Source organism: Festucalex cinctus, chromosome 8, assembly GCF_051991245.1.
Source record: "Festucalex cinctus isolate MCC-2025b chromosome 8, RoL_Fcin_1.0, whole genome shotgun sequence".
NCBI classification, from domain to species: domain Eukaryota; kingdom Metazoa; phylum Chordata; class Actinopteri; order Syngnathiformes; family Syngnathidae; genus Festucalex; species Festucalex cinctus.
In genome coordinates, this window is record NC_135418.1 from 16,793,142 (window position 1) to 16,814,521 (window position 21,380).

At 37.2% G+C, this 21,380-nt stretch overlaps 3 protein-coding genes and 1 non-coding gene across 13 annotated transcripts; all 4 read right to left on the reverse strand.

The window, feature by feature from the left end:
- Positions 1 to 57: 57 nt before the first annotated feature.
- Positions 58 to 145, reverse strand: trnay-gua (transfer RNA tyrosine (anticodon GUA)). The gene is given in 2 exon segments: positions 58 to 93; positions 109 to 145. It is a non-coding gene; the product is annotated as a tRNA-Tyr (tRNA).
- Positions 146 to 630: 485 nt separating this feature from the next.
- Positions 631 to 10,471, reverse strand: arfgap1 (ADP-ribosylation factor GTPase activating protein 1). 9 transcript variants are annotated; one of them, XM_077529567.1, is made up of 14 exons: positions 10,278 to 10,471; positions 9,369 to 9,437; positions 8,269 to 8,378; positions 7,877 to 8,048; positions 6,704 to 6,804; positions 6,538 to 6,624; positions 6,342 to 6,456; positions 6,208 to 6,264; positions 6,095 to 6,127; positions 5,878 to 5,907; positions 5,132 to 5,188; positions 4,422 to 4,481; positions 3,956 to 4,005; positions 631 to 3,877 (listed from the first exon to the last, which is right to left on the reverse strand). In XM_077529567.1, the coding sequence occupies exons 2-14, from the start codon at positions 9,426 to 9,428 to the stop codon at positions 3,538 to 3,540; spliced, it is 1,272 nt and encodes a 423-aa protein (XP_077385693.1). In that variant the 5' UTR covers positions 9,429 to 9,437; positions 10,278 to 10,471; the 3' UTR covers positions 631 to 3,537. The 9 variants fall into 9 exon arrangements, with proteins under 9 accessions (XP_077385693.1, XP_077385692.1, XP_077385696.1 ...); XM_077529566.1 differs by having other exon boundaries at positions 3,956 to 4,011; XM_077529570.1 differs by lacking the exon at positions 5,878 to 5,907.
- Positions 10,472 to 16,299: 5,828 nt separating this feature from the next.
- rh50 (Rh50-like protein) lies at positions 16,300 to 17,709 on the reverse strand. The gene has a single exon (XM_077529247.1). It carries the CDS (start codon positions 17,701 to 17,703, stop codon positions 16,300 to 16,302), a length of 1,404 nt encoding a protein of 467 aa, XP_077385373.1. The 5' UTR covers positions 17,704 to 17,709.
- A 736-nt stretch (positions 17,710 to 18,445) lies between these two features.
- On the reverse strand, positions 18,446 to 21,339 carry LOC144023972 (uncharacterized). Of its 2 annotated transcripts, none has more exons than XM_077529971.1 (6): positions 21,122 to 21,339; positions 20,225 to 20,341; positions 20,104 to 20,137; positions 19,964 to 20,025; positions 19,796 to 19,887; positions 18,446 to 19,525 (listed from the first exon to the last, which is right to left on the reverse strand). In XM_077529971.1, exons 2-6 carry the CDS (start codon positions 20,313 to 20,315, stop codon positions 19,286 to 19,288), a joined length of 519 nt encoding a protein of 172 aa, XP_077386097.1. In that variant the 5' UTR covers positions 20,316 to 20,341; positions 21,122 to 21,339; the 3' UTR covers positions 18,446 to 19,285. The 2 variants fall into 2 exon arrangements, with proteins under 2 accessions (XP_077386097.1, XP_077386096.1); XM_077529970.1 differs by having other exon boundaries at positions 21,026 to 21,339.
- Positions 21,340 to 21,380: the final 41 nt, after the last annotated feature.

Below are 21,380 nucleotides of genomic sequence, written 5' to 3' on the forward strand. Positions count from 1 at the left end.
TTAGATGTAAATACAGTAACATGATTTAGAAAATCGAAAGGCAGCAACAAAAAAATTTCCTTCGAGCCGGATTTGAACCAGCGACCTAAGGATTTCAGCAACAAGATCCTACAGTCCTCCGCTCTACCAACTGAGCTATCGAAGGTTATAGGCATGATGTTCTGCATGCTGTTGTAAAACTTATAGTAGTACCTTAGTGTTGACGCAAGCCGTACTAAGAACAAGAATGGGGGATGGTTGGCAGGAGTTATTTGACTTAAAGTGAGCATCCTGCCAACCCTTTTTTGTCCCTTCTCTCTCTTCAATGGCCTTGTAATCATCTTCCGTAGTTACTAACTGGCTACTAAAGTTGTGGCGTACTTTTTTTTTTCTCTTCTCAACCAAACTACTTTCTCCTGGAGATAGCTTTTCTTTGACCGTTTTCTTGTGACCCCTTTAGTCGCCTTCTGCGTGTTCTTCTCAAAACAAGGTTAATAAATAGTGCCATTACGCTCGTTGGTATGCAGACAAAAATAATTGTAAAAATTCCACCACACAAACCATGTGTACAAAATATCAGTGTGGCTCACCTGATAGGATTGTTGCTGGTAAAACTTGCAAGTGGGCAAGCAAACAAAGTGAAGCAACAACTTTTGAGGATTTAACAACAGCTGGATGTTTTAATTGTCACACCGTATATCTCATGCACAACATCAAAAATATTTCTGTCATGAGAAACATGAACATAACATAGTTCCAATGTTTTGCAGGCATAGCTGCTGAGCAGTTTTTTTTTGGTTTTTTTGTTTTTTAAATGGAGACTCAGGCTTGCACAGTAGCCATATGTCTCTCCTGTTTTCATGTCAGCACCCTACCGTACATTGTTTTGTGGCACATTCAGTGCTTTATCTGTTAATGTAACACAAGGCAATTACTTCCGAGTTTATTCACGTGAATTGAAAAATATTGTTTTTCAACGAGTATCAGATATATGTTTATATAGCCATCATGCTGTCATGGAATGGGGGGGGATCTCATAGTAAAGCTTCCAGTTGACAATCGTTCACAAACTCACATCATCACACACAGACTCACGAGGTGACATGAGTATGAACAAAGTAGAGCAGTTTAAGGCTTTCAACACATAAGCATATATGAGCACAGTTGGTCCAGCAGGACAAAGGTATTTTTTTAATCATAGTATTGACAGTGAAACCCATCAAAGTTGCTGTTATCCCATTTTGTCTTGCTTGAACATCACATGAAATCCACATCATAACAATAGACACAAATAGATACGGCATACTGCTTAGTAAACTCTTTTTCGAGGTAGAAACAGAATGGAATACAGTTTTCTTCATCAAATATGACTAAATGACATAAAATGGTGGTTACATGGGGAAAACTAAAAGGTGGGGTAGATATTTTGAAGAGTGACACAAATTACACTGCTGGAAAGAACAGGTTTCATTTCTTCCGAGTCCCACCCACACAAGTACCAAAAACATTTGGACTATGTTTGTTTTTAAATCACAACACCACCAATCAATCATCTGTCTAGATGCAGATAAAGTACAGTGCACCTCCACTATAGGGACAGGGACTGTGCCCAGTTCAAATCTGCAAAAAGTATTTTCCCCTTGGTGTCACAAGATAGTGCCAACTTGTTGCAAATGAAACTCCTCAATTCACTTAAGATGCCACCAGATGGTGCCTGAGCACAAAAACAGTAAATACCAGTAGGTGATCTGCAGGGAAAATTGATAGGTTAAAAAGTAAAATAAAATCAGCAAGTAGACAAATCCGCAAATGATCAATTTGTGACACGTTTATATAATCACAGAGATTCAAAGGCCACATTATAAAAGGTGTGGTTGCACACTTCCCCGTAGTTCTGAACAATGTCAATTAGTTTGATTTCAATGAAACGTTGCTACGAACGTCATGTCTGCTGGTTCCAAATGACAGGTGATGAAAGGTACACCTATCGAAGCGTTCAGCATTCACGATTTGTACAAGCAGCCCAAAATGTAGATGTCAGCACATGAAAATGTTTGACATTAATATTTCATATTGATCAGGTACAATGGCAGTTCCGCGTGCACTATTGACAGCACCCCAAACAACTTGTATTGACCGCACTTTATACAACTCAGTCCAACTTAAGCTTCATCTTGTGTAACTTAGTAAATGTGTTTAATATTTGAACAAGTAGTACAACCTACCATCAATTTTATGAAAAAGAAGCACCTATTCTCCCCCAATTACAAATGGCCAGATGAACTCTTGCAAGTTGTTCATACTGTATATCACAAAAAATGTTTAACCCAAAATGATCAATTTCAGTCTAATGCAATAGAAAGAAGGCATGAAGGGATTTTTTTTAAATTATTTATAGTATCTTAAGAAAGGAGAATTGCTCAAAAAGTTATTGATGACTTTCTTCACTTTACAGTTGTTAAATTAAGGATATTTAACAGGTTTTATGACGCATACAGCTGTACGTCTCTATTTATATAGCTGATTATTTTTAATTGTACGTGTACACAGTATTTTATGTAACGCCAAGTCAGTATGCAAAGGAATTGAACATGAAAATGTGATGCACATCTATATGTTCCTGGTGTTGAATTGGGGCTGACCACAAGGACAAAACTATAGTTAGTGCTAGGTCTTTCACTCTGTATTTACAATGATTTACAGTTACAACAAATTTTGTATCTCATGCGTCATTTTCTTTTTTGAAGCGAAATGAGCAGCAGTATCACAATGTAACAAGTATACAGTATGGAAATTGACATATTTACCGGTAAATCCATTCCACTTTACGGGGTGGGGTAATCATTTAGGATCTTATATACACTGATTTATTTATTTATCTTTTATTTATTTATTTTTTGGGACCATCATTTACAATAATATAAAACAAGTCCAAGTCAATATAGATGTAAGTTTTAAAGGGGATGTCAACCCCACCAAATATTCTCCACAATAATGTTATATGTAACCTCACTATTCTAAACATGATATACTGATTAATATTACATTTGTGGAACATGAGTTATGAAGTAAAATGTAGCTGTTTTTATCCATCTCAGGGGGCGGCCATTTTGCCCCATACTGTCGACTGAAGATGACATCAGTGTTGCTCAGGGCTCAGGCAACAACCAATCACAGTTCACCTTTTGTTTTGTTTTTTTAAGCTGCCCCGTGATTGGTTGTTACCTGAGCAACATTGATGTCATCTTCAGTCGACAGCAAGGATTAAAAATGGCTAGATTTAGCTTCATAACTCATGTTCCACAAATGTAATATTAATCAGAATCTCATGTTTAGTTAGACTAGTGAGGTAACATATAACATTATTGTCAAGAAATGTTCAAGGCTGACTTCCACTTTAACAATAAGAGTTTTATCATGCGGTTAATGTAAACCATGGGCATCTGTATAGAGTGTTTGACTGGATTGACAGGAAGTGTTAGGCAAACTGCCCCCTCGCTGCCAGTGTCAATGGGATGATGCGTGAAAGAGAAGCAGAATGTGGAATTTGTGAGATGACTACCAGTCTGCATTTCCCCAGGTTTCCTCAGCAGGTTTCGTGGGACTCTTTTTGGCCTTACCATCTGCATTCTCCCAGTTGTTGTCCCAAGCCTCCCAGCTCTCCTCTGTGCTGTGTTTGTTGTTGGATGCGGCATCAGAGCCCCAATTGTCCCAACTGTCAGAGCTCTTCTTTGCAGAATTATCTGCAACGGTCCAGCTGTCAGTGCTTGGGGATTTCTTGGCCTTCAGGGAGCTGTTGCTACCGAATGTTTCCCAGAAGTCCTTTGAGACAGGCTGGCTGGAACTGCCCTGATATCCCTCGGTAGCATCCATGTTCTGATAGCTATCGCCAGCAGCCCTAAAACACAAGGATACGACTCACAGTACAAATAATTTGGTATACATTTCACACATCTTTTATTAAATGTATTCTTACACATCTTCTGGTTTTCCCGAGAAGAGATTGGTCAACTTGGCACCAGCTCCCTGAACCTAAAATGAACAGTGAATGTACTTAAAAAGTACATGACAATTACACACAAATATTTTGTATTCAAATCTAGCGTCATATTTGATCAATTCCACATATAATATCATTTGAACATACAGTAATGCTACTATCACATTCTTGATGTGATGAGAAAATAAATGTTGTGCACATAAATACTCACCACCGGAGTAAAAATGGCAGCAAGAAAAACAGCAGCACATAGAATTAATATACACGCACATACATGTTTCAACAAAACCAGTCTCTTTTGAGGGTGGAAACAAGGACTGTCATAATACCCACCCCCTATTAATGATGATTAAATTACTATATTAAATGTCCTGGTGCTGCGTCCCACTCACAAGACTGGTTTTGTCCCTTCAGTGTGGCAGAGCTCTGCCATCCATCCTACCTTGTTTGCCAACTCAGTGATGCCGACTGTCATTTCATCTAGCAATTTGCCATCTTTCACCTGAATGAGCCAAATTGTCACGATTTAAACATATCGTATAAATACATTTCTATTACAATCACAGTGCATATATACAAAGTCTACACAACCTAGTGGTCAAATGGCAGGTTTTTGAGATGGTTAAAAATTAAAACAAGATCAAATATTTTTTTTATGTCACAAAAACCTGGCATTTGAACACAAGTGTGTATTTTTTTTAATCCACTGTATAAGTGGAATAGCAGGTATTAATCATTTTGGCTGATTACACTTTGATATTTCAATTGCCTCAACATAGTTAATTGGAAAGAAAAGCAGCAACAATCATTCAGAATGAGAGAAAAGCAGACGCGCATGCGGCAAGTGCCTTACAGTAAGTCAACTGTATATTACAAGGCAAAAGAAGGATGCATAGTAGGCTTGTCCAGTCACTAACTCCAGAACCAGAAGGGGAGGCGAAAATGATAAGGCAAAAAACAAAAAAAACAATTCAATCTCCATCTCCCACTAAAACAGCTGGAAATTGAACCACTGCTTTTGCCTTATAATGTGCGTTCACATGAAGCGGATAAGCAAGCGCTGTAGAAAATAGCACATTCACATCTGAAGCTGTTTTCTTTTGAAGTGCTGCGACCCACCACCAATTGAACAACTTCAAACATCAATGTTACCTTTTCTTGGGTAGGTTTGATAACACTCTCATTTATTGTGTGTCCTAACTCTGTGGCCTAGTTGGAAGGCAGAGGGGGGGAAAGAATCACTTCAATTACAGTTACATTATTATTGACAGCTTGGCTTAACGTGACTGATGACACTGAAAAGGAACTTGTCGGTGTAATGGCTCAGACGACTCTCGTGAACATTAGAGGCTTAGATTTAGGATTGTCTTTAACTAAACCCTTTTGAACATATACGTACTTAAAGGTAGAATAGTATATTCTTGTGTGTGCGCCATTACACCTCGACAGCACAAAAAAAAAACAACAAAAAACAAAAAAAACTCAAAACTGTCATGCATAAAAGAATGACATATTGCAATGGAAGTCTATTGTATACAGTATTTATGGTTGTTTTTTTTTCCTTCTTCAATTCCCACCATTATCATAGCAATTAATGAGAGAAGACTAAAAATGTATTATTTACCTATGAACTCATAGGACATATTTTATGATGCAGTGTAGCAAACAATCCACAGGTGACAGCCACCATTTTATGAAATGTCTTTGCAAGCAAAAAAAAAAAAAAATCTTTCAAGCAGAAGAATATAAAAACTAAATGACGTTTCAAAAAATACACGAGTCACGAGGACCGAAAAATTTTCATGCAATCATTTTCTTTTTTTTAAAAAATGAAGATGTCACGACACAAATACAAACATGATGCAGTTAAAGTCTCATGCGCTCATTTCTTGCTTTACCGGTTCTGGGGGCGCCTTATAGCCCCTTAACTATGTCCAGAGAAGGCAAAAAGATATTAAACAGCAATTAAAGCATCATGCTTTTATATTTTAAGTGTGCAATGTAAAGAAATTAAGAAAGCATACAGTCTACGTAAAACAGACTACTAATAAATAGAAATAACTATCTGTGATCAATGTACCTGAATGACATCACCAGTAACCATATCAGTCTTACCTTCAAAGTTGCTTGATTTGCCAGTTTTGTTGTCTGGGTGAAAAATGTGTAAAATTATGAGGAACATTTCTCCAAAATGCTACAACTTTATGAAAAAAATTGAAGGTTCTTACATTATCTTTTGCAATGGAAGCAAACTTGGTGGCCCCAACAGTGAAATTGCTCCAACCCTGCAAAACAAAATGACAGAAGGATAAATGACCGTTTCCTCATTATTGTTATTATCATTATTACTAATGTGTCTTACTGAATAAATGGAGGACATTGCATTGTTTATGAAGTCATCCTCCTTCTTCTCTGGGGTCACCGTGTTGCCAAAGCCAACGTAGCGGTTCTCTTGATTCCCACTGTAACCACCTCCACTGAAGAAGAGTTGAAACAAAGTAGGAAACATCATACAACGAATAAAAACAAAATCATTGATAGGACGATTAAGTTATTACCTTTGATAAGAGTTGACGTCGTCACTCAACCAGTCTTCGAATGCTTTATCACCAGATGCGGCAGAGTTCGCTCCAGATCCGCCGGACCTGTGGCGCACATTCACGGTGTTACCGGCTAGTCATTTTCTGGATCATATAAAGTTATTAAACTTCCCTTCCATCTTACCGATGTGAGGATGAAAGGCTGCTTTTGGGTTGAGGTGATGTCCAATTTTTGGCAGATGATGTTTCAATAGACCACTCCTTCCCCTCTGCTTCAGTGGCAACCTGACAAATATGACATCATAGTTGAATAACGTGGACTTTTATGTTTAATACTGTATGGTGACAACAAATATTCATTACCGTTAAGATCAAAATGATTCATACCATGACTAAGCTTTTAGTTCAAGTGTGTGAGTTAGGGTTGTGCAATTAATCAAAATTCAATTACAATTATTCCACTCCACAATTACAAAATCAGCATAATTGTAAGAAAAGAAACATTATTGATACTAATTTTTAAGTTGTTTAAATGTATACATTTGCACCTTTTTTTAAATTCTAAAATAACTCATTTAAATACATTTTTGTTTAATCCAAAAGGAACTCGCTTAATTACAGTGTTTCAAAGAATTGTATTTGTCTTAATATTTTTTTTTTTTTTGTTTTTCGCGTTGAATATTTTCTTGTTTTGTACCAAAAAATAAATGATCGTCTTACTGCACAGTACGCATGCTGCACTCCAACTTCAAGTTTTTACCAATATAAATAAATACATATATGTTATTATAAAATCTGTTTGGTCCAAAAGGAACTTACATAATTAATATAGTGTTTCTATTTTTTAATTGGTCTTAATATTTTTAAATGCTTAAACATTTTCTTGTTTTGTACCAAAAAATAAATTGTTCAATTTCAATTATTGCCAAAATAATCGTGATTAATATTTTTTCCATAAAGACCTAGTGTGACTAGTCATCTTCAGGCTGGAACTGTCACAAGAAATTGACAAAATGTCTTTGCCTTGTAGAGCTTTTTTCCAACTATTAAGGCACTCAAAGTGCTTCACACTGACTTTGCATTCACCGACTGATGGAATAGCATCAGGAGCAACTGGGAATTTAGTATTTTGCTAAATGACACTTTGGCATGCTCACAAAAGCTGGGGATCAAACCCACAACATCTGGGTTAGGAGATGATCACTCCACCACTGAGCCATGCAAATTATACAAACAAAAAACTGTAAATTAACCCAAAATTTGGCCACAATATGAATCATTTTGGACTTGACTGTAATAAGCGATCTGTATAGGAAGGCCGAACTTTCACCAGGCTATCGTTTCCTGCACAGCTCACCTTGTCCCTAAAAAGAGCAGCAGCTCGGCTGTTATACTTTTCTTGTAAGGTCCAGTTGGGATTGTAATCATCTTGGAGTTCGAGAAACAAACGAAATTTGCCATTCCCTCCCGCTTTCATCTTCTCAAGCTCAACATCTTTCCACTTGTCCATAGTGACAGAACGTACAAAACTGCAAACAAAAGAGAATTGTTTCACCACAGATGATGACAAAGTTTAAATAATATTTTAGAAAAAAATAGGAACAGGCTTTTGCTAATGATTCACATTCTATTATGATGTTATTAACAGTTACGTGACATGCAATTAATTCAAGGCTGTTGAATCATTGAGTTCAAAGTTGGGAGCTGTTGCCCTTATCTCTCACAACACATGCCATAATTTGTCTCTACCTGAGATGAACCCCCAAGCCTCTGTGTTTTCCAGAGCATTCCAGACATATCCAGATTCCATAGGTCACACTCACCCACTGAGGGTTGAATGCCCCACACTCAAAGCACAGCTGTGAAGAAGAAAACAAGATGCATTATATCAGGAGCACAGTATTTATTTTTTGTGTGATCATAGAGTACGCTTTTAGCAACTGCAGACACATTAGTATGTTTAATCTTGCGTCTGTATTAACTGGTTTGGTCCACTGGGGGGAAGAAGGGTGGCTTTTTTCTTTGTTTTTAATTGTGACAAACCGAAGGATATTAGAAAATTCCAAATACAAAGCCCCAATTTACATGGCATGTGGCTTCCTCCTGTTTCATGTCATGTGAAAAAAAACGTATGACAAAAAAATAAAAAAATAAAAAAATCATAGCTACTGGTGCTGGGTGAAACTATTGTAAACCCATTATCTTTTTTTCTGAAATTGATTAGTCACAAGTCGGTTGGGTCGACCACAAAAAAAAATTAATCCATGCAAAAAAGCATGTGTCGAAGCTATTTTAATAATTTATAAAAAAAAATAAAAATAAAAAAATAAAAAAAATTTACCGCACATGTAAAGTTGCCAGAACCAATATTTCGTGTTTCCGCTCCGACACTTATTGCTGACGGACTCCGAGCGACATTTACCACTACTAACTAAGATGCTACTTAAGGTTTGTTTGTGGTCTATTTAGACAGAAAACTGAGAAAATTAGCTTCGCTACATGTCATACAAAACAATCCACGTGACAATCACTAAATAAATAAATAAGAGTTGTAATGAATTTATTGGAGCCAAACACACGTTAGATGGCGGCCCTACATGGGTCAGCAACAGGAAGGCGATATCTACTATAGCATAGAGCAAGACTCACTCCTCCCGACACGGTGACTCAAACTTGTTGTTTTTCCCCACTCCTCCAAGCAGCCTGCAGGGTCAGCCATCCAGCATTTGCCATAAGGACTATGATTACGGTTTTACACCACCAAATGTGCAAAAACCGAACCAAATTGACCCAGTTGGACACAATGCACTTAACAGCAGACACAATATCAGGTTTCTCTGTGGACTTACATTATTTTCATCTTGCGTTCTGACTTCCTTCAAAACTCGTCTTGTTCTTGGACTTGCCATGATGATTCACTGAAAACAAATTGGATTAAAAAAATAAAAAAAGAAGTTTCACGCTTATTGCCTCATCTACATAATTGCATTTTGTTTCCTAGTATAGACATTCATCGGCTTCTCAAGGTCATAAAATCTTACAACCACCAGTGCTGAAGAATATTATGCAGTGGTTATTTTGCCATGACTGGCAACTCGTCACCTTCCATTATTTTTGCCATGAATCTTACAAAAACTACATGTGCAAATTTTGCCCTGGTGGACCATAGACTTTTATATATTATGATATAAGTTCGTGCAGTGAATGTGTACCAGCTCGTGGTGTAGTGGGTGGAGCGATTGCCTACAAGATGCTAAGTCAGGGGTCGGGTTCACATAGTGCTCTGTACATTTTCATTGTATTGTATTCATTTTTACTATGTTTACGATTTCTGGCAGCCAGTCGGGAGTTGTAAAAGAGTCGTTTTGTTTGACGTGTTTATTGAAACAAGTTCACGCCAGGCCAAGACTGCTCCGGCGATTGACCAATCAGAGCCGTTCACGGCAATATAACATTCGCAGAAGAGTTACTGGTCATGACAAAATAGCCACTGCCCATTATGATACCGTAATACTATGCTATTAAGTGACATATTTAAGTATAGTGTGATTGAGAACAGAAAAAGGTGGGAACTCACGGCTGAGCATGGGTTGACCGATTTAAACCGTTTCTTCAAAGATTACCACACAGCGTGCTAACGTTAAACAGGATGTCACTTGTCTTTACTCAGTAAATGCTTAGTTCATATTTCTGATATGACACGATAACACCGATAAGGCTAAGTTAGCCGCAGAGCTATCAAGCGAACAAACTCTTACCTGTTTGCTTGGCGAGCAACAAAAAATACCGTTGTCAAAAGATGTGGTAGAAATACACGACAAACGTTCTAATTCAGTCGCAGACGGAACGCAAGTGTGAAGAAGTGACTTTAGAGGGCTGTCAGGCCGACAGAAATAAAGAAAATGGACTGCTGCTGTGTCAAACGCCGGCAGCCATGTTCCTGTTTGCCTACGTGGGCAGTGAAATGCATTATGGGATTTCCGTGTGTTTTTTTTTTTTTTTTTTTCCTTTTTCTTTTTCTTTCTTGTCCTGTCCGGAAAAGGATTAGACCAAGGGCCATTTTTTTGTTTTTTTGTTTTGTTTTTTGTTTTTAATAGAAGAGTCAGAACTACGTCTGACCAAACCCCGTTAAAACTATAATACATAAATAAGGTGATGCCATGAATATGTGTCGTGTGCGTGCGCGCGTGCGTGTTTATTTGTATACACTTCGATGTGCAACATGAAACAATCCAAATAGTCCTATAAACTGTAATGCAAATTATCAACTAAGTATAAAGTGTTAATTTAACATGTTTTATTTATTTTATGAGATAATCGGTTGCTTAATTATGGAAAAAAAAAATTAAAACGAGAATGTACTGTATTATTTTATATGACGGATGGTGCATCAACAATTAATTTTCCATAGTTTCAAAGAGCCTACTCCCATACTCAGGTTTTTGCCTTTAGTGACCACTAAAGTTGCAATCCGATCGGCCTAGTACCCATCAGATGCCTGGCTCCATACTCCTACAGGGCAAAAATCCTTCAGGCTGTCTTTCCTCACCGCTGCGACCCAACAACTGGTTTGGTGAATGCCTCGACAACAGGCACAGAACATGATCCACTCTGATTCTGAAAACTTTACAATGGCTTTAAAAAAAAATGCAATTCATCATATTCAGCCTTATTTTCAATGTGTCATAAATCTTTTGCACCCATGAAGATATAGCTCATGCTTGTGATAATTACCAATACTAACCAAAAATACTCCATAACCTGAGTAGTGAACTCAAGCTAAATCCAGATTGAACTAAAATGTACATACCGTATATAGGCCCTATAGTGTTTTTTTAAAAGAAGACTTAACTACCTTTTTAGTCGTAATTGAGCAATTGTGTTTTTCTCTTCATATAAACAATATCATCTTTTACTTTTCTCTGTACACTATTGAAAGTGCTGTGTGGAGTACTGTAATCTGTTTTATGGTCTGGTGTTATAGCTCTTGAGTCACCCTTTATCGTGATAGTTGTGTTACATAATTTATCACTCACATTTTGATCAATTTACGTGGGAAAACTGATTACTCTCACTTTATTTCATCAGTTCAGTTTTACTCTGCTTCAAATGTTTTCTCATCATTGGTGTTTCCTGACTGCTTTATTTCATGTGTGTGTTGATAGTGAACCTGTGTTTTTTCTTTTCCCCAAGGAAAACACATATTGAATGAAAAAAGACAACTGCTGTATAATAAAAACAAAATAAAATAAGTGAGGCAAGCTCATGATGGTTGACTCCCAGAATGTGACTTTGGCAGGTGGTGTGACAGTTGGAGCGTCAGTTGATATGATGATTTTTCCGTTAGCTGCCAAAGCTTTGGGCATCATGGGCTGCACTGCTTTTCTTTTTTTTTTTTTTTTTTTTAATCCATGTACCTCACCCCGTTTTTACCATGATGCATGACGATTCCAGGGCCAGTGCATCATTCACAATCTCCACGGACTCACTGGCATCATCGCATCCACAGCTGGAATCTGCGCCATCCTGCTAGCCACCAAGGAAACTTACGGACTCAGCAGCAAGCATGTACCAGATCTTTTCCTACCACGTCAGATTTTCATGGAGTGGAAGAAGTCAATAACTCAATAAGATACAATGATATCGAGGCCCATAAAAATTTATTCGCTCCATAAAGTCAAAGGTCTGAGCAGCCACGGCAGTGCTTCACTGCTATTGTTTGTTAAATCAAATGTTATTCATTCAACGTGTGATCTTCTGATTAGTGATTTTTATATTATCAATCACTATGTATGTGACCATTATTTCTGTTTAATAATTTTTTTAAAAAAATGAAGTTACATACCCCTTTTTTACATATCTTTCTGGTCATCAAGGTCAAGAAATGTTTAAAAAAAAAAAAAATCAGACACAGGTAAACTTTTCTAATAATAAATTTAATTTACGCTTATTCCAAATCTGTCCTCGTTTTTTTCCTACAGGTTTTTGTAATAGGTTGAGCAACAGATACTTTTTTCTTTTTTTTTTTCCCTGAAACGTCAGCTATAAATTACAACACACAGTAAAATACATGTTGCACAAGCTTGTTATAGGTCAAATTTAAAAACAGAAAGTATAAATACACACAATTTGAAGGTTGTGTGTCTAGTTTTACACAGAAATGTCACTTTAATCATCAGTAGCCCATTTCCTTTGATGAAAAGTGGTTGCTTATCTGCTCCTGGAAGGTAACGCCGCTGACTGTGAGATAATAATGTACGCTTCGGCACCTGGTCTTACAAATCGAATACTGAAAAAGTGACTTATACTGACACACAAGTTAAGTCAGTGATTAGATTAACAAAAGAACAATCACCAAGCTTTAAATAAAAGCACAAACACTGATCTAATTTGGTTGTGCATTTTATTTGTCCAGTACATTTCCAACAAGTACTCTTCTTTGACTTAAATAAGGTTCAAGACTATGATGTTCTTGCACGGAGCAACAGCAAACACAGCATATGGAATGTTCACAGTGATTGCTCAAAGTACAGTATAATTCTGTGATTCTCTTCTATACATTTTTCAGTCAAGCACCATTCCCACAGGATACATGGATTTACTTGCTGCACTCCACTGCTGCTACTCAGTTGTGCTTCAATCAGATGAGTTGAGAGAAGACGATGGAAACATGAATTCAGCGACCACCATGTATGATGTGTACCGGTATGGTTCTGTGCCAACCAAGAACGCCAAAACTATCGACAATGTAGACTGTGCAGACGACGACTGCCAATCATACAGACTAGCACTAGCCTTTTGAGAGGAGCAGTGACAGGTTTGAAACGTCAGCCTCCAATCAGCAGGGGGCGCTGATGATCATCGTTTTAATGCAGTGGTTTTAGAGACTCAATGATATACTGTTTTTTTTGTTTTTTTTTTAATGTAATTTAACACACAATTGGTACTAAACTCAGCAATAACAGCTTCAAATTCGTTTAATGGCTTTTATATGGACAATCTCTGGCATTGACATGAGGCAAAGAGTAGAATGAGTTACATACTGCATCTATTGTTCAATAGGCCTTTGTGCTTGTTGATACGATGCAAATAATGAATTAGACTATAAATGATAAACTTATAAAATGCTCATGCCAGTAGTAGGTTATACATGGTATTTATGGTTCAATAAGTGCATTTGATACTGAATCTGTATTTTATTAGTATGTGGAAAAGCGGTCAAAGACTATTTACACTTTAAAAATAAATAAATAAATCATTAGGTGAACATTTTATCTTAATGACTATGATGTTACTTAAAAAAGTATGCTTTACACAATTTGAAATGAGGCAATCATGACCAGTCATTCATGTAAACTCCATGTTGTACCATTGCTGCTGTCTTTGTTGCTTGCATTCAATTTACATAGGCAAATCCACTGAAAACATGAAGCCGACAACAGTTGACTCATTTATAGCAGCACACCGTTTAATTTTTCACAAGGTAGAAATTCTCATGGAAAACCATTTAATCAACATCAACCTCCAAACCAAACTCCATGTCTGTATGGAAAACTACAACAATATGCATTTTAAATATTAGCACACCTTACCTCCCTACTAAATAACTTCAGCGGTGGTTAACTACAGTTAACAGCCTACTAACACGAGTGATCACAAGCTAGCAAACTAGCTCGGCCGGTAATATCCTGCGAGTTTACTGCTAACTGCTAACTTTTCCTAACTACATTACAATACCAGTGAACAAAAAAAAGAGGCTTACAAAAATAATTTAAAACGAGAAACACATAGCCATGTCCGTAATGGAATAAATTAACTTTTCTATGATAGTTAAAATTTATTGAGATTCACCTGTATATGATAGTATTGTACATTTTACTAACACGGTGCACGACACACTACAAAATGGTGAAAAGTGAGACCACTTGCTAACAACAAACAAACAAACAAAATAAGGTGTATTATCTTGTCACGTTACCATAAAAGGGTGACTGCAATGTGGACTGGGCCGAATAGAGCTAATGATTAGGCACAACTGTAGATAAACTATTAGATCAGCTCTCAAACGATTATATAACTAGCATTTTGATCAAGCGTCATCAACATTTTGTAAATGGAGAGCTACTTCTTGGGTATTGCAAAGAGCTGCCAGTTTGATACACATTTCTGAAATGGCACATTACCTCAAATTACCTTGATTATTAATTATTCATAATTAAAGGTTAGCATCTATAACTATTGAAATTCAGCTATGTGAATACATAATATCAACATTTATTTCACAAGGTAGGACAGATAAATATCAATATCCAACACTTCATTTCAATTAGTCTCTTCAAGTATTTCCAATATATTGCCTGCAATGTTTGCTTTAATGATTCTTCAACATTCCTGACAATGCAATGTCCCATCACTAGAGACCTATTTTTTAAGAGCAGACTACACGTGATCTTACCTGTTGCTGTATTAGATGGTGACAAGCTACTGTATGATACGGGAAAATCATGAACTCTCAAAAAATTGTGTCAACTTAGCTCTAATAGCGGTAGTAGCTGATGTTCCTCTCTAAGATTATCTAGGTCAAGTATATATTGAAGTAAATTTAAATGTAATTATAATATCAAGATATACATACCTTGATACACAGCAGGCCTTTAGACGTTTAGCTTCCGGATTGTTCTACAACTAATCCATTCAACTACTTAAGTTATGTGAGAGTGTATGTCACTTTTTGAACATTCAGTTTTAGTGCGTAGGTCAGGTGTCAAAGCATATGTTATTATCGCACACAGTGGTATCAACTTTCAGAAGCAGATGATAAGCAGCCACTTTTCATCAAAGGAAATAGGCTACTGATGATTTAAGTGACATTTCTGTGTAAACTTATGACATGATGATTTTACTGTATACATTTTCAATAATAAAAACTGATCACTTTAGTTCATTTAAAATTATAGGGTAGATTCACTAAAGGTTTGCGTAGCCTTTGCGCGGAGCTAACCGGTAAAAATGGAGCAATCCGGGAGTGCCTAATTCACTAAACACGCGCAGATGGGGAAATCCGTCACTCAGGCGCTGCCAACCAGATTGCGCCCTGGTGCGCCGCTGTTATTTGCGCGGATATGAATTAGGTAATTTGCATACATTTGAGGCATAATATGCCCAACCCAATGCAAATGAGACTCATTATACAGCATCTAATTCACTAACACCAGCGCAAATAGCCACATGGAGTTTGCGTGACGCAAATAACGTTTTTGGAAAGCATGTATAAACCACCTGCTGCACCCTCGATCCCGGGATCATGACACTTCTTTTTCTGTTTTTTTATTTTTATTTATTTTTTTAATGACGTAACCCGGGCTGATCGACATAGGCGAGGGGCCGGTTGGCATTTTCCAATCATTTTTACGTGCCAGGTGCATACTGTATGCATACACCAACCTCTGAAAATATATTTTTAATAATTTGTACTTTATGAATGAATTACGTCATTGTCGTCCTTTCTGCTCTGTACAGCTTTCTTAGTGAATCTACCCCTATGTGTGCTATAAAAATTGATGACTAATACCAGGAAAATATGTTGTTTAACAAAAAGACTCTGCACATTCACTTTTAAAAAATTTATTAAATAAATAGAAATAGCAGTCATAATGATTGATAACATACAAATCAAAAGATCACACATTGAATGACTCACATTTACACAAACAATGGCAATTCATTGACGTGGCTGCTCAGACCTTCGACTTTATGGAGCTACTTTTTTTTTTATGAACATCAGGTTATTGACTTCTTGACTTCTTCCACTGCGTGAAAATCTGACGGGACATCAAAGAACACCTCATCATCAAAACATTCCTCATCAGATGGGGAAGCCATGCATGGCAACTTCAAGACCAAACCAGTCAGCAGCCCGCCAACGGTCGAAACTGCAATGGTGGAAAAGATGGCCGCCACTTGGTACAGAGCCTGATCTTGCGCCGTACGCCCCAAGCCTGGCTTCAACCCGGGGATCAGCGCCTGAAGCTCCAGCAGCTTTGGATCTCCCTCCGGGGGAGCGCGGTGGGAAAAGATTTGGTACATGCTGGGTCCGTAGGTTTCCTCGGTGGCGAGCAAGATGGCGCAGATTCCAGCTGTGGATGAGATGAGGCCCGTGAGTCCGTGCAGATTATGAATGCCGCACTGGTCCTGGATCTTCATGTGCCGTGCTAAAAAGGGGGTGAGGTACTTGTATCCGAAAAAACAAGCAGTGCAGCCCATGACGCCCAAAGCGTAGGCAGCTGAAGGAGAAATCATCATGTCCACTGACGCTCCAACTGTCACACCACCTGCCAAAGTCACGTTCTGGACGTCGGCCATCGTGAGCTTGCCTCTCTTATTGAACACTGCCGAAAGTGCGAATGCGGTGAGAGTGGATGAGCTCAGACCGATAAAAGTGTGCAGGATGGCTCTGTGCTGATCGTCACCTTTGAAGGTGAGCGCCGAGTTGAATGAGGGCCAGAACACCCAGAGGAACAAAGTTCCCATGGTTGAGAGGATGTCCGAATGGTAGCTGGTGATTTCTTTGGAGTGGCCGTTATTGAGGGCCGGGCGATAAAGCACAAATGTCACGCCTAGGCCGAAGTAGCAGGCAAACAGGTGAATAAGGATGCTGCCACCAGCGTCATTTATGCGGATGTATTTCAATACAGCCCACTCGGTCACGGAAAACACGGGGATCTCCAGCAAAGCCATCACCAGGAGCTGCACCGGACTGGTCTTCCCCAGCACGGCCCCGAAGGAGATGAGCACCACGGCGCACGCAAACTCCGCGTACAGCAGGTTGATGACGCCCAGGTGAATTTTACCGTCGTAGTAAAACTGGAAGAAGCCTTGGACGATGATCGCCCACTGGATGGCAAAGGTGGCCGTCAGAAAGTTGAAGACCATCCCGCCGAAGCCGTAGAATCGGCAGAAGGCCAGCAAGCAGCCGAAACCCACAAAGATCATCACTTGGACGTCAGCGAAGAAAGGGTAGTCGCGATACACGCTGTTGTCCATCGGGTTGGTCTCATTGTTTTGCATCTTGGCATTGGCGTTGTCATCGTACGTGACAAAGATGGCATATAGAGTCAGGAGGATGACTTCTAACACCAACACCAGTGCTGGCAAACGCACTCGTAAACTTGTTGACGCATTCATGGTGACATGCACGAACGACGGTCTGGTCTCATACTCGCGCTGTTGCACTCATACCTCCTTTTATACTCAATTTTATCAGATAAGGAAAGAAAATGACAATGGTTAAAGAGCACTGCAGGTCCATGCAGGTGACTCATTATTTAACATTGTATCAAGACAGGGGACTGCACTTTAATCCCTCATAAACGGAAAATTTTCTCTTCTCCCGCTTCATCACAATAAAAAAGGTTATGCAGAAATAATTTTCATTACACAGCAGTCCTAATCTAAGAATCTAATAAAATGATCAGTATTTTCTTATTCAGTATGATGATTTTTTTTTTTTTAATACAAAAATTCAATATTACTTCACACAAAGTGCATTCCAAAAACAAGAAAACAGGGTCACAACACAGTTAATTAAAATTATGAATTAATTATTAGCAATTATAATATATATATATATATATATATATATATATATATATATATATATATATATATATATATATATATATATATATATATATATATATATATATACACATAACATTTATTAAAATTATTACATTTATTAAAAATTAAATTAACGAGCACACACGGCAGAATGACTGATCTTGATCAAGGTGATGAGAAAACACTTGTGACAGAGTAAAACGGAAAAGAGAGCGAAGAACAGACGAAATCAAAAATAAGTGTAATTGAAAAACTTTGAACCCACACGCATAATTGTATTTGTGTTTTTATTACGTAATATGAATGATATAAAATTAGTATTATGATAAGGAGAACACAAAGGGTGAATCAAGGGCTATACAAATTTTATCATTAAACAGATTCAGTTTGCAGGATGAGAACAGGAAAATAAAAAATAAAAAACACAATCTTTCAATTAAAAATGGAGACTCAGACTAAATACCAAAAAGGAAGGTCTTGAGTTTTCTTTCGTTCTTTGTTTGTTTGTTTGTTTGTTTGTTTGTTTCTTTCTTTCTTTCTTTCTTTCTTTCTTTCTTTCTTTCTTTCTTTCTTTCTTTCTTTCTTTCTTTCTTTCTTTCTTTCTTTCTTTCTTTCTTTCTTTCTTCGGTGCACTGCTTACATGAAATGCAATATTCATAGTTAAACATTTCTTATCGCATCATTTCTCGTGATTAACTGGACATTTTTGTTTGCAGTGCATTTTTGTAAATACAAGTGGTCCTGGCTAATTGCACAATACTCAAGTAATTAATGTGAGGTCTCCATATCAATAACACATAGGCAATTTGTGCAGTATAGCACAATTTATACACAGGACAATTCATAGTGCTTTATAAAAAAAGAAGTAACATTTAAAAACACAAACAGGGAGATGCTATTGTCCTTATGAAAGCTATCAAACAAGTTTAAAGTTGTTACTATTGATTTCAGCATCAACTTTGGATTGTGTGCTGTCAACTACATCACATAAACAGTTATCTATTTAACCATTTTACCTATTATTACTTTATTTAAAAAAATAAATAAATAAAATAAAAAAAACTGCAAGAGGCAGTTTTATCCTAAAAGGATCAACAGTGCCACCTGGTGGTTGAAGGTGAACGCTTCAAATCTGTCACTGCTCCTCTCAAATCTGATTGGCATAATCTTCTGCAGTCTTTGCATTGTCGACGGTTTTGGTGCGCTTGGGTTGCACAGAAGCATACACATCCGACACGGTGGTAGCCGAATGCAAGTTTCCTTTATCTTTATCTTCCAACTCATCTGACAGAACGACGACTGAGTATTGAATCTGAGAGGAGCTGCAAGCAGACTTGGTCTGAGGGGCCTTTCGGTTCAGGTTGGCATAACAGTCTGTCGATTTTGACTGAAAAGAGAAAGAAATAAGAGCTCAATGGAATTGCTTGACATAATATGCAGTATTTTACATATAGAGCATTTTTTCTTTGGTCTTCCAGAAAAATATAATAATGACTATAAAGTAGATATGTGGCCATAGACTCAAATTCTTTAATTTCTTTTCTAATATGACTGTCCTCAAATTTCTCTATTCTGTGAATGAAACCGTTTTTATTTGGTGTCAAAGCATGTAATGATTATTTTACATATGTAAAACAAAAAAAATTAAATAAAAAACCTGCAAGTCAGAGCCTGAGATCAGTTGATCCCTCAGAGATGACGAGCTGGCTGTCAATTGTGCAGGATTCATTTCAGAAATTGCAGTTGCACCTGTGGACGTATGGATAAAATAATGAAAGCCGATAAAAATCAATAATGCAAGAGAAGGGCCCCCAAATGCACTTACTACTTTGCATGCAGTTTACGTTTCCGTATATTGGATTATCTTCCTTCTGCTGACAACTCTGACTAAAACAGCATAAAAAAAAGGGGGGATTTAATTTGTTTTCAGTTGAGTGTTAGAGTTTTAGGAGTGTAAATAAATACCTTCGTCTTATCCTTGAGCAACGCGTTTTTTTCTCTAGTGAAGCATGCAGAAGAACAAGTCAAATATTAGATGACCAAAATACATTTCTTCAACTGATTTAAAACCATACACATTGATTACCTGAGCAGCATAATTTCAAACCGCAGCAAATAATATTGCAAAACAACAAGAGTACTAGTAATCCACTGGTCACCCAGGATAAAGGTGGCATAAAAAGACAGTTCCCATAAATCCCATCTGGCAAAAGAGAACAAAACACACTGATTATAGATTGTTTATGGGCAAAACTTACTATCTTAAAAATTTTACTTGTCGCTATTATTCATTGGATAACCTATTGGTTATTGTTGCCTGTTGTTGCGTTGAGCTTTTGCTATGTAGTGGGCAACAATGTGACAACACTGACCCATATATTAATCATTAGAAACACACAACATACTTTTAAAAAGGCAAGTAGCGGAGTAAATGTTAACTCATTCATGCATCCACCAATTCCGTATACAACATTGTAAATTAGCGGATCTCCGATTGTGTCGATTAAAATGAACATTGTAAACTTTGTAAAAGTAGAAATGTCGCTACAGCTCTTGTATTAGATCTGTATCTAAAGGATTGTTAAGGGTGTATATTAATAGACAAACCCATGTCCATAAAATCTGGGTACATGGTTAAAAAAAATAAAAAAATTCTTAAAACAAAATTTTATTCAAAAGTAATGGTTCACGAGTTCACCTGAATTTTGCAAAGCGCATTAAATTATGCATTGAAAATGTTGGAAATCATATTGAAAATATTATATATCAACATTACCACTGAATAAAATTGTTTTAAGAAGTATGTGTTTTCTACCATGTAGGCTACCCAGAATTTATGGATATCCCGTAGATATACTGTATTAATAATATCTATTTCAAGACTTACCAACTGGGTTTGTTATATTATAACACGTTGTCATGTTGATGACTCTCTGAACACAGACAGACGGTTTACTCGCTCTCCCTTTGAATAGTGACTGACAGCAGCAGTTGTCTTCTTCCGTGGCACGCCATCCAAGAGAGAGAGAGAGAGGGAAAAAAAAAAAAAACGGCACAACATGCACAGGATGTGCGCTTTTGCAGAAAACCACAGACTGAGAATTACATGTCAACAAGTAAAGAGTGAGTTTAAAACTGTAATAATTTACTATTAAGTTAAAAAAAAAAGAAAAAAAAAGGTGTGACTATAATAAAACTTGCTCAGACATAGTTAGAAATATTTTGGTAGTTGATGCAATCAA

Coding starts and splice junctions, on each gene's coding strand:
- LOC144023972 (XM_077529970.1), bottom strand. CDS start 21,059: ATGACAACGTGTTATAATATAACAAACCCAGTTG. Junction 20,342..21,025: donor TAATATAACAAACCCAGTTG/GTAAGTCTTGAA, acceptor CTCTTTTGCCAG/ATGGGATTTATGGGAACTGT. Junction 20,138..20,224: donor TTTGAAATTATGCTGCTCAG/GTAATCAATGTG, acceptor ATGCTTCACTAG/AGAAAAAAACGCGTTGCTCA.
- arfgap1 (XM_077529566.1), bottom strand. CDS start 9,428: ATGGCAAGTCCAAGAACAAGACGAGTTTTGAAGGAAGTCAGAACGCAA. Junction 6,625..6,703: donor AGCCTTTCATCCTCACATCG/GTAAGATGGAAG, acceptor TGTGCGCCACAG/GTCCGGCGGATCTGGAGCGA. Junction 6,457..6,537: donor GACGTCAACTCTTATCAAAG/GTAATAACTTAA, acceptor ACTCTTCTTCAG/TGGAGGTGGTTACAGTGGGA.
- rh50 (XM_077529247.1), bottom strand. CDS start 17,703: ATGAATGCGTCAACAAGTTTACGAGTGCGTTTGCCAGCACTGGTGTTG.